General features: G+C 38.8%; 3 protein-coding genes across 4 annotated transcripts in view; 1 reads left to right on the top strand and 2 right to left on the bottom strand.

Moving 5' to 3' along the window:
* LOC140946420 (TATA box-binding protein-associated factor RNA polymerase I subunit A-like) overlaps positions 1-6,730 on the top strand; it is a 7,961-nt gene extending 1,231 nt beyond the window's left edge. The window contains exons 3-6 of one of the 2 annotated variants that reach the window (XM_073395536.1): positions 1,113-1,651; positions 2,822-2,955; positions 4,126-4,413; positions 6,456-6,730. In XM_073395536.1, coding sequence (XP_073251637.1) covers positions 1,113-1,651; positions 2,822-2,955; positions 4,126-4,413; positions 6,456-6,649 — 1,155 coding nt within the window. In that variant the 3' untranslated portion in view covers positions 6,650-6,730. Of the gene's footprint in view, positions 1-1,112; positions 1,652-2,821; positions 2,956-4,125; positions 4,414-5,281; positions 5,653-6,455 lie in introns of those variants that run through there. The other variant, XM_073395537.1, reaches the window with a different exon arrangement.
* The window catches only part of LOC140946419 (uncharacterized), a 126,474-nt gene that overhangs the window by 23,281 nt on the left and 85,693 nt on the right, over positions 1-17,500 (bottom strand). The gene's annotated exons all lie outside the window — the stretch shown is intronic.
* On the bottom strand, positions 9,458-12,377 carry LOC140945196 (uncharacterized). The gene is made up of 3 exons (XM_073394249.1): positions 10,929-12,377; positions 10,441-10,872; positions 9,458-10,083 (listed from the first exon to the last, which is right to left on the bottom strand). Exons 1-3 carry the CDS (start codon positions 12,268-12,270, stop codon positions 9,458-9,460), a joined length of 2,400 nt encoding a protein of 799 aa, XP_073250350.1. The 5' UTR covers positions 12,271-12,377.

The raw sequence follows: 17,500 nt of genomic DNA, 5'->3' as shown, positions 1-17,500 counted from the left end.
TTTTAATCCTAGATGTGTCCCATTTTATTGTAAATTCATAACTGTAACTTACACATGTACTTTTGCCACCTTGTTGGCTTCCATAAACATTTTATCAAGATGGTTGAAAAATTAAGAGACTGGTGATTCCAAGTTAATTTTATAATGTTTAAAATTCTGAACATCGTTCATGTACATGTACACATCATACAGTTATTTTTCTATTTAACCACCAGTTAAAAAAAGAAACACTTTGAGTGTCAATGTATTTAGCACAACAGTCCTAATAGGCCAATTCTGAGTTCCAAAAACTTTCACTTTCAAAACAAGTCAAAGTACAAAATCTTTCTTTTGAAAATGATTTTTATTTGCATGAGAATAAAAAGGCATGTTAATATCAATGGCTTTGCACTTAGTCTCGCCTTGAAACAGAGGCTATGGGCGACTCAGAAATGGTGTGTTGAGGACACGAGTCTTATGTCTCCTCCTGGAAAAAGAAACACCATTTTACGTGGTCATCTCAGCCACACAAAGTCTAGCTGTTTGCAGGGCAAAGGCAGAACCTTCATTTCCCAGTTGCTTTAAGACCCTGAGTATTGGTCCGACCCCAGGGTTTGAACCCACAACCTCCTGCTCGGCAGTCAAGCACTCTACCAGGGCTGTCACTAAAGGTAATGTTACACCAGACGACTCGCAACAACGATTTTTAGCACAACACAGCGTTGCAACAGTGTTACGAGATTGTTTGAAAAAGGTACAGCATTTTCCAACATTGCAACAATGTGTTGCGCTGAAAATCATTGTTACGAATCGTACCGTGTAAACTACTATGAAATGCGCCCCAGCTACTCTTATAGGGAACAAAAGGAAAAAAGAACTAAAAGAATTTTCAAGCTGTACAATTCCCTTCCTATTAATGGCCTGTATCCGGCCCAAATTTTAGCGACAGCCCTGTGCTACTAACTCTGTTAGTCCTCCACCCCAGTTAGTCACTATAGTCCTGGCAGACAAAGTTGTCTGTAAGTCATTGTCAATAGAACCTGTATTAAGTGTCATCCTGTAACTGCCTCTTTTCCAAGTAAAGCCACTTAATGAAGGTTTTAGTGTATTATGACACGCCCTTCTTTCTTTAGACTGGATGTGAGGTATTGATGCATAACCAACCAGGAAGCTACGCCCACATGAATCAGTTCATCAAGAATATGTTTGTGATTTGTGTTCCATTTCAAAAGGAACTCTTGTTGGACTTTGCTATGTTTTTGGTGAAGCAAAATGCAGATATTACAGAAGCACAGGAGCTGTTAACTTCAAAGCTTTCACATAAATCATTCTCGTCATGTCCTCTTCTTAGAGCGTACTCAGGACTCTTTGCTTATCTCTCATGGAAAAAAAGCAGAATCCAGTTGGAGAAGAGGGATGTAGAGGGGGAAGATATTGAAGAAATGAGTCACATTTCTGACAGTGCATCTTTAACAAACCTTAAGCGACAGATGGATTTCCATGGAAAACAGGCATTACTTTTGTTTGCTGGTCTAGTGGAACACAGTGGAGTGTGGGATATTTTTGTAACACGACAAATTGAGATGTTGAAATATTATAACAAAGATGATGAAGCTAGGAAGGTCTTACTCAGATACAAGGAAAAAAATCCAGAAAATCCTAATGCTCACAGGTACATGTGATCTCACAGGAGCACTGTTAATGTCTAGAAAAAATAGTTTTTGTTGCTCATCCTAGTGGATATATACAGTTAAATATATGAATGTACTCACAATGTACAAGTCATATTTTATGGATATAACTATAGTCACGTGGGATGGTATTTCACTTGAGGTGTACTGTACATGTATATATCAACTACTTGTACTTTTAGTCAGTCTTCGTTAAGCCATTAGATTGGACTGGTGAATTTTGATCTTCATTGTTTTAGTGATTTGATCATCCGTCAAGTCACTATTCCTAAGTATGCCCTTGTGTATATGTTGTGTTTCAATTTTATCCTTGGTTTAAAATTTTATTTCTCTTGGTTCTTGGGTATGGTATTGTATGATTTATAATTAGTTTAAATAAGGGAAAGAAAATTTAACCTTGGGATGAAATTGAACCACAACATATACAGAGGCCAGGTCTTGGCCCCCACCCCAGTTGGTCATTGTTGGACTTACAGTGTAGTTCCTTGTTATGCAGTGCCTGCATAATCTGACATACATGTATGTCCTTGTGGTTCCCTTTGATCATTTGCTGTTATTACTTTCACCTGTTCACGTTTGATTTAATTATGTTAAAAGACCTTACAATGTTTGTAATATGCTGAAGTGGAGCACATCATAATAAGTTATTGCAAAGATACCCCTATAATGGTCTACCTGTTTACCCTATTTAATAGTCATCTTATATAGTATTTGCATCCCTGGCCTTTGAAAACATTGTTAAAGCTATAGAATGTGGAAGTATATGAATTAAGTCAATAAACTTATAGTGGCATTTCAGCCTATAGTATGGCTTTCTCACACACCACTGGTAGCCATGCCAAGCCCTCCGCCGCAGCCTGACCTTTATTCCAAAATATTCATAAAAATGTACACATAACACACCCCTTAGAAAAGTGGGGCACCAACAGCCTGCAAAACTGAAATCTTAGGGTGGGTGGGTGGGAAGGTCAGTAATGGCAGACACAACAAAAGCAACTGCCTGCCTTTTGGTCACGTGACCACTACACAGGCCCCCAGTGGTGTGTGAGAAAAACATTAATATTATTTTACTTATTTTGTTACACTCAACTTCTTTCTTAGCAACAAGATCACACTTTTCTGACCATGATAAATTACATTGTTATTTTAAGGTATTTGTATTACTTCCTCAAAGAGGAAAAAACAGACAGACTAGAACTTTGTAATGTGCTGGAGGGCTTACTTCATATTGATCCAACAAGTGAACTGAGTGAGGAGTACATCAAGCTTAAGATGCATGAGACTGGTGGGTAAAAACTGTAAGAAGATGAGACCTGTACTGACCAAAATGATGCATCTTTTTTGAGGAGGACTTGTGGTTCTGGCTCCTAAACTCAGGGATGATTTTTTGATCATTCCCTCAAGAAGTTTGTGCATATTTTCTGTTTTCCCTTTTATATTTATTGTGAGGTACTGTAATTCACACCTCAGTGATTTATTTCCATGGACGACTTTTTCACAACTTGACACTGTTTATTGCTCAGCACTGTAATTCCTCACAAAACCAAGGCCATAAGGCGTAGTGAACATTTGTAATTTTGTCAAAATTTGCATCGCGTGTTGAACGTGGGTAGATCCAACAGCAAGCAAAAACACCAGGTGGCCATATTTCTTTGTATCTCTTGGTGTCCGAAATATAATGTCATCAAGCTAGCCTAGGCTGTTGATTTGTGGTTGTTTTGGCAATCAAGAAATGCTTTTAGTGATAAATTTGGGTGGCAGAACTATTTCACAGAGAAAATTGTAGAAATTTGGACCATCTGCTTCATAGTGGCAACAACAGGGTCCTGAAGTCTTGAACAATGAAAAACTTTCTGTATAAGGACAATTTGGTGTTTTTTACTCAAAGTATCGAATTAAGTGTATTCTTCAGCCCCCCTCTAAGCCTACAAAACCATGAGGGATATATAGTTTTTTTTACAGCTGTAGCTTCAAGCGTGAAATTATTTTATTCAGCTCTGAAATAGCTGCTATCCTTTAGCTTTAGTATGCTATTTGCACTTACAGGTATTTTTTTTTGTCATCACTGTGCAAATGCAATATTTTGTGAGACAATAATGTGAGGGCCTGAGAAAATGAATTCTTTGAATTTTGTTTTTAAGTCCTGGAAAAGTCCTTGAATAAAGTTAATGGAACCTGTATTAACCATGAGCAATTTTTAGTCACAAACCATTTCAAATGGTCAGTTTATTGCGTCAAAAGTACTGACCAAACATAAATTTTACAGTGAAACTATTCAAATGAAAGAGAGTTTTTTCAGTTTGTGTTCAATTTTAAGCTTAGACATTTCATTGTTCTGTTGCTTATTTGTGCCTGAAAAAGAAATTTTCTTGAGCCTACTGAATATGGACACCTTGTCCCTTAACTTCTGAATTAAGTGGGTTTCTAGATGTATTTTTATTCTTCGACTCTGCAGATCAATCAAAAGGACTTCTTGATGCACTGGCAGCTTTTTTCATAAAGCTCGACCATGCAGCTTGTCGGCAGAGTATCAAAGATTGGGAAGCATTTGCTGAGACTCTTCACATGTATTTTGCCACACATGAGAAGAATAGTTTGGGGGAGCTTTGGAACGACCGATCTGATTGGTGGCCACAATATCACTTTCGTCAGGATCTGGTACCTTCCAAATATCAAGTGTCAGAGACTGACTGGCAACTGGCCCAACACAAAGCTGATGCAGCAAGATGGCTCCTCGGGAAAAGTATGGTTACTATAATTTTATTTGAGTTGACATCATCATTAATCTTTAAAAAGTGGCTGCTTGCCACCATGTCAACATTAAAGTTTGACATAATTTGAATCTTATCTCAGCAACATCAACAGTGAGGGTGCTTTCCAAAAGTCAGAAATGGCCGGCCAAACCATGACCAGACCAGTCATTTTGTAAATTAAATAAACTTTTTCCAAGAGTTTTTGCTGAAAAACCATCTCCTTCGTGCCTAATATTTAGGATTTGATAGATCTGGATGTAGTTTAGATTATAAGTGAAATTCTCATTATGATGAGAATGGTCTGGCCGGTCAGCTCTGACAAATAGAAAGCACCCTAAGTTTATCTCAACAAAGTTTTTCTCGGGGAAGGAAGTTTGGTTATAGAACTCTTAGTGGCTGTTTGTACAAGATTATAAAGTGGTCTTACTTTTCGTAAAGTTCTTTTCAACTCCTCACCACATTCTCGCAATGTATTTTGAGGGAATGTTTTCATAATTCGAGAACAAACAAGGACTCCTGAAGGAGTGGTGGTGGGGGTGGAACAACCCCTTCTTTGGCCTGGAACTGCTGCTGGACAGCCATGATAGTCAGGGTGGGTGTCAGTCTGTACTTTATTCACAAGATTTTATGCATGTGCATGGTGTACAAGTGCTCCTCATCTTATTATAAGGGTTTTTGTTTTAAACACTGAAGCAAAAATGAAAAGATTTTGTCTTGGAAAGAGTCAGTGTTTGAAGGCCTCAGCAACAGAACTCTATGTAAGCTTTCCCCTGGGTACTGTGTTAAACTTTTGAAATATTGTTACAATGTTGGTTGAGAGAATGTCCTGAAATGCCGAGATTATGCTGGTTGAAACAGTCACAAGGTTCCATTGACAAGATGAAGTGCATTAAAGTCATCGCCAATTGATGAGCTTGGGAACTGGTGCCTAAAAGGTTAGCGGGGGAGGCCAAATGCCAAAAATAAGGCAAAGAGGTAACCAGGCAACCCTGGAAGCGGGAACCACCCTTGCGAGCAGCTGCTAACTGGCACCGTCACACTGAGAAAAATACTCAGTGGAAGAGATACTTATCAAGTGACACACTTACCTGCGCACCTAGACATGACAGCGGGGAGGGAGGAGAGGGAGCAAGAATCCGCAAAGTTTCTCCAACACAAAGCTAAAAGGTGATCCGCAACGATCAGCGAGAATAGCTTGCAAAATAATTAACAATTATTGGACGAGGTTGAGCAATGTGATTTGTCTGTGGCATGAGAGACAATGACAAATCACGATATTCTGCGATAACCGAGTTCAATAATTGTTTTATCATTCGATCACCGAGTTTGTTTTTTTAATGAATATCCTTGGGAAGCCAAGCGATCTGCCATTTTCACGCAAGAGCGATGGCAAGAAGGAGAAAACAAGGTTTCCTTTACGCATGAGCAGAATATTATTTGCAGCCAAACACTACATTCCTCTTTTCAAGTACAGTATAACAAACTTGTTTAACCCTTGAAGTCCCGAGAGTTATCAACATCCATTTTCTCCCAACAGCATCAATAAATAATTATGAGGAAAGGTTGTGGGAACTGGTAAAATGATCCACAGAGAGAAAATGGTTTGATCTTTCATCGAATTCTCTCAACTGATTTTGTAAGGAAATGTATGGAGATCAGTGCAGAGAATTTGTATGTGGGTATTAGGGTTTAAAGGGTTAACATTTTGACAACAAAGAAATGTTGTAACCAGGGGCATAGACAGCTCTTAGACCTGTAGGCCGAGGCTTACAAATTTTTGGTTTGCTCACTCTTCCGCTTGTAATAAATTATGCGTTGTTGGGGTGAGCTAAAAAGCTTGAGATCTTAAAGTGTTGGTGAGGTCAGTGCATTAACTAGTCATGCGTGCAATTTTCAGGATATGTGGAAATGAAAGTCAGCCAGGCCTACAACTAGTCCAAAAGCTGGCTACGCCCCTGGTAACAGCACAAATGCTGCGAAAATGTCGCATTTGTCTGAAAGGGACTTGACATTTTGTCTCTTTGTTTCAAAGAAAACCCTTTCACCAAGGCTGTGAAGAGGCAAGAGTCACAGAACAACTCATCTTACAGTGACACAGCATCACCAAGAAAAAGAAAAACTATAACACTGTTCACTGATTCACCATCGCCTCTCAAGAGAAAAAACCAAAATGGCTCCAAATTGCATGAAGAGAAGTCTTCCTCAACAAAGAGAAAAATTATATAATGTACAGAGTTAAATAAATTGTAAATGCTGTTGATGTGCCTGTGATGATTTGATGCTCTCAGGAACTGATTACCCGGAACCTTCATTTGTGCTATAACTTTGACTCAAACCCTTCTCGTTTTCTTTTATTTTTAGAACTATGATTTTCTTGGAAGAAAAACTGGCCTGCGCGGACTTAACCACAAACGAAAAAAATGGCGGCTAAGGGAGAAAGTTTTCTCTCTGCTAATTTGCCGTTTCCTTAAAATCAGTAATCTGAGTAACTAGTAATCGGCTCGTAATGGTGTAGTTTTCTTTCGTTGTAAAACGAGTGGACATTTTCGTGACGCTGGTACGAGAATTTTTTGATGGCTTAGATGTAGACAATGGGTAATCCCATATTTTTGAAACGGTTTCATATAAAACATTTAGAGAACAACTAGTCCCTTCTTATTGGGCTGCCTGTGGCCTAATCCAAAAATGAATCGCGTTTATGTCGAAAAAAAGACAAAATGGCCGACGAATCTCTTAGAAGGGCACTATGGTCCTATTCCCCTTGTAGTTGGACCGGCTTCTGAGGGGAAGGGCTCCCTGCTTTTTCACCATGAATTTTCCATTTATTGAAAGCCGAAACGAGTGTTTTTTTATATTTTATACTTGGTTTAGAAAGAGCTATAAACTCAGCGTAGAAAATATAACACCACCAAACGCGTACAGTATACGCGTCTTGATCAGGTCTACGCAGGGCTAGTAGGGCGAGTGAGAATTGCCTCCCGCAAGGGGGCACATTCAGTATCCTCACTCCAACTACAAATTATGTAATGTTATTCAGATAAGGAATAAGCTGAATACCACTAAATACTCTAAGCTACAATATACTTCTTTCTTCAGAAAAAAAGAATCTATTTAAAGGTCAAATGAACCAAAGTTTCGACATTTTTCACTTTAGTTCAATTGAAGCAAGCATCTCCGAGATATTCGCAATTAAAAATTGCTGTTTTTTGGCCCTTATCTCCGTAGAGCGGTCGGAAAAATTGTCGGAAAAAACAGCTTGTGACGTCAATGTTGGTCAGGTGAAAAAAAGCGGGAAATTCAAAACAGAGTTTTTCGAGTCGACTTGGCGCAGAAGTGGTTTGTGCGACCATAAACCTGGAAAGAACAGGCAATTTGTCTTCAAAAGTTGCAAGCTGTGGTTATAACCTTCTTATTATTTAATTTTCTCGAAGAATACATCATGGTAAAACGGACTTTAACGACGGCATTAATTTCCTTGCGCTGTACTGGAAATGTGCGTGCGTAGGTCCGATTTTTTTCAAGATGTATTCACAAAATGTGTTCATATAAGGAAGTCTCTGGATATATAAGGTCCGGAGCTCCACTGTGGACACAAAAACAAAATATCTTTGTATATTGATTTGCCCAAAGAAATTCACGCTTGCTCAAAATGTGTTTGAAGTTTTTGAACTTTGTCGCACTCGAGCTGATATTTTAAAACCCACGCTCGATTGGACACTTGTGCTTCGCAGAGCACTAAAATATAAACAAAATCCTCAATGTAGAAGTTTTGGCGTTGATATGTTGGCAGAAAAAAAGAGTTAATCTTTATCTAGTAAAATCTTCCCCAAAATCAGTTTCAAAGCAACTACAGATTTTAAACTTGATCGTTAAATTCGCGCAGATAAAGTTTGCTTTGTGTTGTCAAATTGAACAATGCATAACACTTCTCAAAAACCAAGTAAGATTTCCTTCAAACAAAGTTGAAGTTACATTACTGCAAAACTTCTCTCCGGTTATGTATATGATTTAATGGTCACTTTAAGGACCATAGACGCCACTTTAAGCCCGCAAAGCGAGGCGACAAGCAAAGAACAATTCCATCATGCATAAAATTCAGCTTAAGGTGTTGCGATACATTTTTTCAGAGGCCATACCGATATTTTTCAATCACCTTAAAAGTGTTTTTTTTCTCGTCCGATCACTATAAAATTTTCACCAGCAATTGGCGTTGGATTGAAATTTGTAAAAATGTAGTTTTAAGTAAAATCGATATTACTATGACAACAATAAACAAACAAAATGGAAATTGATAAAAGCCGAATTTTGTGCAATCTAGACCCGCTACTAAAAATCCAACACTAGGATCTTAAAGTTTGGTGTTTAGCAAATAACCTCCGCGAGAAGTAAAAAATTCTGTATGTTTGAATTCAAATAAAACGTAAATATATTTCAAACCTCGTATTTTCAATAGCCGTGATAAATTATTTAATAAAAAAGTTTAAAATAACTTAAGTTAATCTTGAGTTGCTTCAGAATGTTGCTTAATATCATATTTCGATGCTAGGAAAGTTTGGTGTATTTTCATTCTTGCAATCTTAAAAAACCAACCTGCTTTCTCAACACCTGTCTAAGCGCAACTATATTCTAAATCTTGACTTTTAGCGCTTTTTTGTATATCTCTGAAACTACTCGAACGAATTCTTTTAAAATCAAATCCCATAATCTTCATGATGTGTGTAATAATGTCTGAAACGTTCATTAAGATTGATTCACTCTAACACCTTGAAATTTCAAGACGAACCTAGCCTACGAGCTGGTCAAAAATCTGCGTTACAAATTCACTGTTTTGACGTTATGCTAATGTTTTCTAATTAATGCGCATGGTACATACCTCCAAGACCAGTACATTTCAGTGTGAATTTTATTGCATCTCATTAGATGATAACATTTTCGCTTTTGACTTCTCAATTTTTCACCCTTTGTTTGACGTTCCTCTAAAACTACATGCAAAGGAAACGAAACAAAAAAAGGAAACAGTTACTAGTAAGGCTCTTATTGACGTCTGTTCTCAAAGAAATTGATTATTCTTGTGAGGATGTTTTTGTTCTTTGTTACACGTGGAGCCTTTAATCCATTTGGTGGAATTGCCAAAAGACTCAAAAGTCCTCTTGTTCCATGTTCAGCAAATACTTCATTGAGTTGCTGTAGACCAATTCCTGCCTTCGCCAACTTTTCTTTTATTCCCTTAGAGACAGGCAGATCTTGAAGGGAAATTACTGTCCTGCGTATAACAGATCGTTTGGAAATGTCATTTTTCACCTCTTCCACGGTACGTAGATTGCCATATTTCACGAAATTCTCACCAGGAATCACAGCTAACAAAACCTCTGACAAGGCCTTACAATCCCCAAGCGCATCATGCGCATCGAAGTCTGTAGCGAAGAGGCTATTATACAAACTCGGAAGACTCAAGCTTCGGCTTTCTTTGCCTTTTCCTTTTAACTTATTTAAACTCGCAAGGACTTTCAAACTGTCTAAGAAAAGAACTCCCAGATCTTCTAACCTCTGAAGAAGGAAATGCTTTGCCAATGAATTAACTAAAACTGGGAAGTCAAAACCATCCCCGTTGGGGGCAATGAGCACCATTGTGGAGCCACTCGATGCCTTCTTTATTTGTTCTAAAAATGTAACAAAATTATGAACGGCTTGTTCTTCGGAAATGTCAGAAACTACGACGTTGCCTTTAAGAAGGACCTTCTTTCCACCAGAGTAAGTAGTGGACAGTTAATTCACTTTTGTTGCATGAGCCGATACGTTATTGTCGGGAACAGCGTAGGTACTGAAAGAAGAATGATTATCTGCAACAGAAACACAAGCGATTTGTATTATTTCACTGTCGCGTTTCAAGCTTGTCGTCTCCAGGTCGACGGAAAAATAGGAGAACATGCCGTCTTTTTCAACTGTCTTAGACTCTCTTGACGAGGATTAAATATCAAGGTTACTGCATATCTCGTCTATCTCCCGTTGCGACATACTTTTCTGTAACCCATCGATAATCCCTTTCGTCACAGTCTTTCCCTCTTCAGTTACTCCAATATCAGTTCCATACGTGCTTCCCTCGTTTCCTTCTAGTCGTTCCTTCTTTCTAATTTTCATCTTCTTCAGTTCCTTCCTCCTTCTCTTCACCCCGGGTTCCTTTTTACGTTCTTGTTCCCTCTTTCGCTTTTTCGATTGCCTTGATACAAACACTGAGGTTACCTTTGACTCTTCTAATCCAAGGGCTTTCGTGGTCTGGGTCAGATATCCATAGCCCTCATTGAACTGACACACCCCTGACGCCACACGGAAATTTAGGCTCTCTGAACTTCCGTAGTGTCTTATTTTGGGAACCTTAGTTCCTACGATTCCATTAATACATTCATTTGCCTGGCTTGAGCCACAATTCGCAAGCTTTTCACACCATTCGTCTGTTTGAAATGGTTTTACCGCACTTTCTATTGCAGCTCGAAGGTTTTCATCTGACAACGGCTTCCTCCTGGCAAATCTTTAAACTTGTAGTTGGACGGATCTTTGAGAGCGCCACACCAGCTTACGTCACATTTGCAATGATCGCCAAATGCGTGGCACACCAAGGAGTTTAGCCCTTGCTTTATCTTCTCTGGTTCTCCTTGTTTAGTTGAAATGCAATATGCAAACAACTTTAGAAAATAATTAATAATTACGGAAGTGAGACCCTTAACAGTCTTTTGTGCACTGTACAACCGACTTCCCAGTGTCCTGGTTGCATGGTTTTTGTCCGTTTTCTTCGCCGTCTCGTAATTAACTCGACATTTGACATGACTTTCCGTTGTTGCGTCTTCGTCACCGGTGTGAGAAGAATACTTAAGACCATGATTTGTAGCATTGTTGAAGCATGCCACCGCTATTTCAGGCTCCATAGACTTTGAAGAGCCGCTGTGATTTTTTCTGCAGTTATGCGACACTGCGTTTGATTCACCAGCAATCTCACATTTGCGGCAACGTGTAGATCTGACGCCATAGTCAAGAACTTTTCCGGTGGACTCTCCAATCACTGTCCCAAACCCTGTTATCGAATCTCGTGCCTTTCCGCGCTTCTGCCACGCCCCGTCATATGCCACTGATATAAGTGCGTCCCCATTGCTGTCTACCATGTCAGATTCTGCCTTCTCCTTCGCCCTGTAACGTGCGCAACTTTCCTGACAGACACTCTCAATGGCTGATCCAACTTCACGATCCCTTGCTTTGAATGTCGCACCGGTCATTGCGCCAACCCCAAGTATAGATAAATCGGCTTTCAGGTGACTGTGCCCCTGACCAGTGTGAATCATTGCCAATGCTGCCCTTGAATTCAATGTGACTGTTTTAGGGCCTCGTCTCCCCGTTCTGTGAGAATGGTATGGCTTGATCTTGTTCTCTTCTTTGCAATCCTTGCACTTAACATGCAAAACCACACCAAGTCCTATACGCATGGGTGTCTTGCATATGTCGTCGAGTGATAATGGTCCAGCATGGCACTTTTGGCACTGCCTTAATCCTTCACCTAATAATTTTAGATTAACGATGTAATTTTCGTCTAATTCTGGTAAAGTTTGAGAACGTGCAGAGCGAAGTTCCATGCTCTCTTGGCTCGATGGTTGTTGTGAGCTTCTTGGCCCGGCTTTCTTCCAACGCTTAGCTCCGAGGGCTCGTAAGCACCTTCTTCTGTATTCCAGTATTTGATAACTTTTTGTTTCTCCTGATGTCACCTTCCTGTTTTTTTCTTCAACAAACTTATCATGACGACTAGCAATATTTCTGGCAAACTGTTGCCTTTTCCTTTGCAAATACTTTCTTACCGCAGGCATTTTGAAAACACCAACCGAAGAAGAAAAACATGCGGCTTAATTTTTTACGAAATATTCTGTCACACTGAAATGTACTGGTCATGGAGGTATGTACCGTGCGCATTAATTAGCAAACATTACCATAACGTCAAAACAGTGAATTTGTAACGCAGATTTTTGACCAGCTCGTAGGCTAGGTTCGTCTTGAAATTTCAAGGTGTTAGAGTGAATCAATCTTAATGAACGTTTCAGACATTATTACATACATTATGAAGATTATGGGATTTGATTTAAAAAAAATTCGTTCGAGTAGTTTCAGAGATCTACAAAGAAGCGCTAAAAGTCAAGATTTAAAATAAAGTTGCGCTTAGACAGGTGTTGAGAAAGCAGGTTTTTTTTCAAGAACGCAAGAACGAAAATACACCAAACTTTCCTAGTATCGAAATATGATGTTTAGCAACATTCCGACGCTACTTAAGATTAACTTAAGTTATTTTGAACTTTTTTATTAAATAATTTATCTCGGCTATTGAAAATACGAGGTTTGAAATATATTTACGTTTTATTTGAATTCAAACATACAGAATTTTTTACTTCTCGCGGAGGTTATTTGCTAATCACCAAACTGTAAGATCCTAGTGTTGGATTTTTAGTAGCGGGTCTAGATTGCGCAAAATTCGGCTTTTATCAATTTCCATTTTGTTTGTTTATTGTTGTCATAGTAATATCGATTTTACTTAAAACTACATTTTACAAATTTCAATCCAACGCCAATTACCGGTGAAAATTTTATGGTGATCGGACAAGGAATAAAACACTTTTAAGGCGATTGAAAAATATCGGTATGGCCTCTGAAAAACTGTATCGAAACACCTTAAGTGAACTAAAAAAAGCTTCAGTGATAAGGTTGCAAAACAACAAATTTCCATTCAAAAAAAAGTAAGGCTTAAGGCACTTATACCCGCTGACAATGAAGAAGTGAATTTTCTGTGCGAAATAACCTACCTAAAGATCTTAAAAGCAAAAGATCAGTTGCAAGCTTCGCACCCAAGCCATGATTCACCATTTAGCTATATTTAAAAACTGGTCCATGCGAGGGTCTTTATTCAAGCAAATTAAACTCAGCAAACTGAATGATTAGAAAGTACAGAAAACTGCACATAAGGGTTTGTTTTGCTCGCTTCAGTCAAATCCAGCTCCAGCAATTGTTTACGGGCAAAGAGTTAATTGTTTTGAAGTCACTGCCGGCAGTTGTCTACCCTGCGAACAGAGTCTCCTTCGATCTTCCTCTTTCCCGACTTATCTAGGAAAGATCGAAGCGCCTCTGCTAGCAGGGTAGCAGTTGTCGTTCTCAGCTACTTCACAGCGAGTGAAAAGGAAAATTTGCGTACAGAAAGAAAACAAAACCACGTAATTAAAAATGAAAAAAGAAAAAAAAAACTCTGACTATTATTACTTGAGCAACAGAAAAGTGATCGAAGTAGTCTGTTCTTCTCGAATAAGCTTGCTAGCCTTCTATAGTTCCGAGGAAGTTTTAAGCGCTCAAGTTTGTTCACTCGCAAGCGTTAGCATTACGGTTCTTTTACATAAGACAAGGATAGAGCTGGTTCTGCAAACATAAATGAATCTGGGCATATAAAAAAACTAACCGTAACTACTAATAACAGAATACAAGCCGGTTTTAATTCAGCCCGGCGAAAGAAGGCGAAGCACTGGACACAAAATCAATTCACAAATCGAATGCACAATTATCAGAAAAATACAAACCTCTTTTGAAATGTTCAAAACGTTTTATTCCTCCTCAGACTGACGGAATGATCTGTTTTTACTCTAACATTAGTTGTTCTGAATCCAAAGTAATTTTCAAGTGACGAAAAAACAACAACAACAACAAAAACAAAAAAAAAACGCCTTTACGAGGAGCAAACGTTCGCACCTCGTGTATTTCATTCAGTCTCAGTCAGAACTCTCATAGAACGAGACAAACAAACGCAGGCGATAAGGGATGCGCAGAAGCTTGCGCACAACGTTTTTTCCGCCCTGAAAGACCAACATTGACGTCACGTAGTCTCCAGTCTATCACGCGGCCATTTCAGAAACGTTTTCGTGAAGCCTTCGGAAATGCTCGGATTTTGATCTTTTATCTTTCTATAAAGGCTTGGGAAGAAAAATCTTTACCCAAATCTCACTTAGGATGGTACTTTTTTGTGTTTGGTGAAGGTAAAGCGACGAAAGAAAATATTTCAATTTTTTGGTTCATTTGACCTTTAAGGTCCTAAATAACCTAAATTTGTTCTAATTACTATTTATGTAAGAACCAGGGGGGGGGGGGGGGGGGGGGGGCCACGACTCCAATAGCGTTCGGTACTTGTTTCGTGTGTTTCGTGTACCTATGATCCACCGATTTATGACATCACATCCGGTTGCAGAGTTGCTGCTCTGTTTTCGCGCGAAGCACCAAGATGGACGCCCGATGCCATTTGGTTTTCTCGTTATTTTTACCCACAGGCTAACGGAATTATGTATCTTGAATGCCGAGAATGTTGAGAAGGTATCTAGCCGGCCTTTCAAGCAAATTTCATGACCAAACAAAGAAGTTTTAGTATTATTTTAACGATAAATAACATGCAACTGCGGGGAATGTCATGGCGAGTCTTGAGATGTTTTAAAACGAGTGTCGTTAACGTTTTGCGGCTTTTGCGGCGTCTGATTTAGAGAAGTCATCAAACAAAATATAATTTCCTGAGCGGAAAAGAATGGAAAAAACGCCGATGGCCACAGTTTAAAGTGTTCACAGCTGGAAGGCTGTATCACGCCCCGTAAAGTTGCAAAAACTTCTACTCAACTGCATGGTTTTGAGGGATGTCATGGCGAGTCTTTCGCTCTTTGTAATCGAGCGTCACTCAAGAGTTTGGCTTTTGCGGCTTCTGATTCATCGAAGTCATCAATCAAAATTGCCTATCCTGAGCGGAATGGAATGGGCAAAACGCCGGTGGTCATAGTTTAAAGTGTCAACTGCTTGAAGGCGTTATCACTGGACGTAAAGTTGCTGAAAGCTCTACCCAACTGTCCTGTCATGGCGAGTCTTTCGCTGTTTCAAAACGAGTGTCCGCTCAAAGGGTTGGCTGTTGTAGCTTCTGATTTACCGAGATTGTCAAACAAAATAGCCTATCCTGAGTGGAACAGAATGGAGAAAAAGCTGATAGTCACAGTTTAAAGTGTTGATTGCTGGAAGGCTTTATCACTCGTCGTAAAGTTACTCAAAGCTCTTCTCGACTGTACGGTTTGAGCAATGTAATGGTGAGTCTTTCTCTGTGTCTAATCGAGCGTCACTCAAGATTTTAGCTTTTGCATCTTCTGATTCACCGAAGTCATCAATCAAAATACCCTATCCTGAGCGAAGTACCGTGGAGAAAAAACCTATGGTCACAGTTACAGTGTTAACAGCTGGAAGGCTTTGCCAGTTGACGTAAAGTTGCTGAAAGCTCTACTCAACTGATTTCGAAACGGTCACATGTTGGGAGCTTCTGGAAGGTTAGTGTTGGAGTTTTAGCATTTAAAGATTTTTTAGCCTTTGAAGATTTATGTTTAGGACAAGAGTTAAGCCCAAAAGTAGACCAATTTGTCATTATCTGAGAGAAATCAAGAACGCTCCCGAACATGTGTTGATTGGTTCTTGACCTTTAAAGCTAAAAAAAAAACATACTACGACTTACAGTGATTATAGTTATGTAATTAATTAGTAATATGTAATCAGTGAAATTTATAAAGTTAAAAAACAAAATGCTGGTTTAACTGTTTTAGAGGTTTGAAGTTCTGGAGGGATCACTAGAGGTGTAATATGAGACTCAATAAGAGGTCTAGTTACTTTAGGACACGTTAGAAGAAATGTATAAGTTTTTCCTGCAGCAAAACACATATTTTGGCTTGGTAATTAATACTTGTATTTCTTGATGTAAATTGCATTTTATGAATTATTAATAAGTTTCAGTTAGGGTCATTCATAATGCTGTACTGCACCTTATTTTATTTGACGATTATCTAAGGTATAAAAAATGAATTTTGTGTATTTTTAAAGACTTGAATATAAACTTACTTTTGAATGTATAAACAATATATATTTAAAACCTACACTGTAAGTCTGGTTGTCAGTGTAGCCTGTGTTGCAGACATAATCTATTGCCAGTTAGTAACATCTGCAAAGCCGTGCCAATATTCTGGGCTCCCAATCCAAATGTGTTTCGATATTCCCTTCAATAATGGTATTTTTAACAGGCCAATCATAGCACATATGCAAGTGCTAGTTTACAGGTGGGCCAGGGGGTGCCCACAACCAGGATTTCAGTGCTGTCTCATAGGGGGACTTAACCAGAAGTTTAGTTCTGTCTGTGGCACAGGCTAGTCCTCTGGGCATTAATGTTTAAATTATGTATTTTATTTTGCTTAGCTGGGAAGACAAAAATAGATGACAGAAGAGCACAAACAAGAGAATATCGAATATCAAGAAGTATTAAAAAGTATATCTACCACACAACTCGTAAGGAGAGATAAAAGTCAATGAGGACAAAAATGTTGTTAATAAATGTTGAGTACAACTCACTGTCAAATATTAAAGTTGAAAGGAAGGAAGAATGCTGACATTTCAAGGAGTACACTTTTCTGGTTTACAGAAAATCTGCAGCAACAGAAGACACTGAAATCATGTTCAGCTGGTTCAGGATGTCAATTCTGTTTCGATGGAATCCTCTGACAGTGTCTAGGCCAGTGTACAGTAGTGTGCTTCGAAGCTGGTCCTTGGTAAGACATTTCTTAACTTTACATGCCAACTCTCTTTCAAGGACCTCAAGGATAAGTGTCTGTTTCAAAACATTCACTTTCTTGTCAGGGATCAGCAGTATTTAACTAGACAACTGTGTTAACTGTAGTTTTTTTGGTAAGACTTAAAAAACTACACAGGAAAGACTGAAACTAATGATCTTGCACTAGGAAGCTTTGAAGAAATCAAGGTTTCTAAGGGGGAAGCGGGTGTGCAGCACTGTCTGCTGCACATATTTCCCTTGGAGATAAGAAGGCAAACACCCTAGATGCAACTATAGGAAACCAAACTAAGGTTGAATTTCATAGAGAGTATTCACTCACGTGGCTTGCATCTATGCAAATTTATTGGAACAAAAGAAATCATTTGCATAAGAAAAGAGTTCAACTCCCACAGGATTAGTTTGGGACACCAACATGGCTGCTGGACGTCATG

Source organism: Porites lutea, chromosome 8 (genome assembly GCF_958299795.1).
Source record: "Porites lutea chromosome 8, jaPorLute2.1, whole genome shotgun sequence".
Classification (NCBI taxonomy): Eukaryota; Metazoa; Cnidaria; class Anthozoa; order Scleractinia; family Poritidae; genus Porites; species Porites lutea.
Note: the sequence above shows the minus strand (reverse complement) of the source record. Positions and strands in the feature narration are given on the sequence as shown.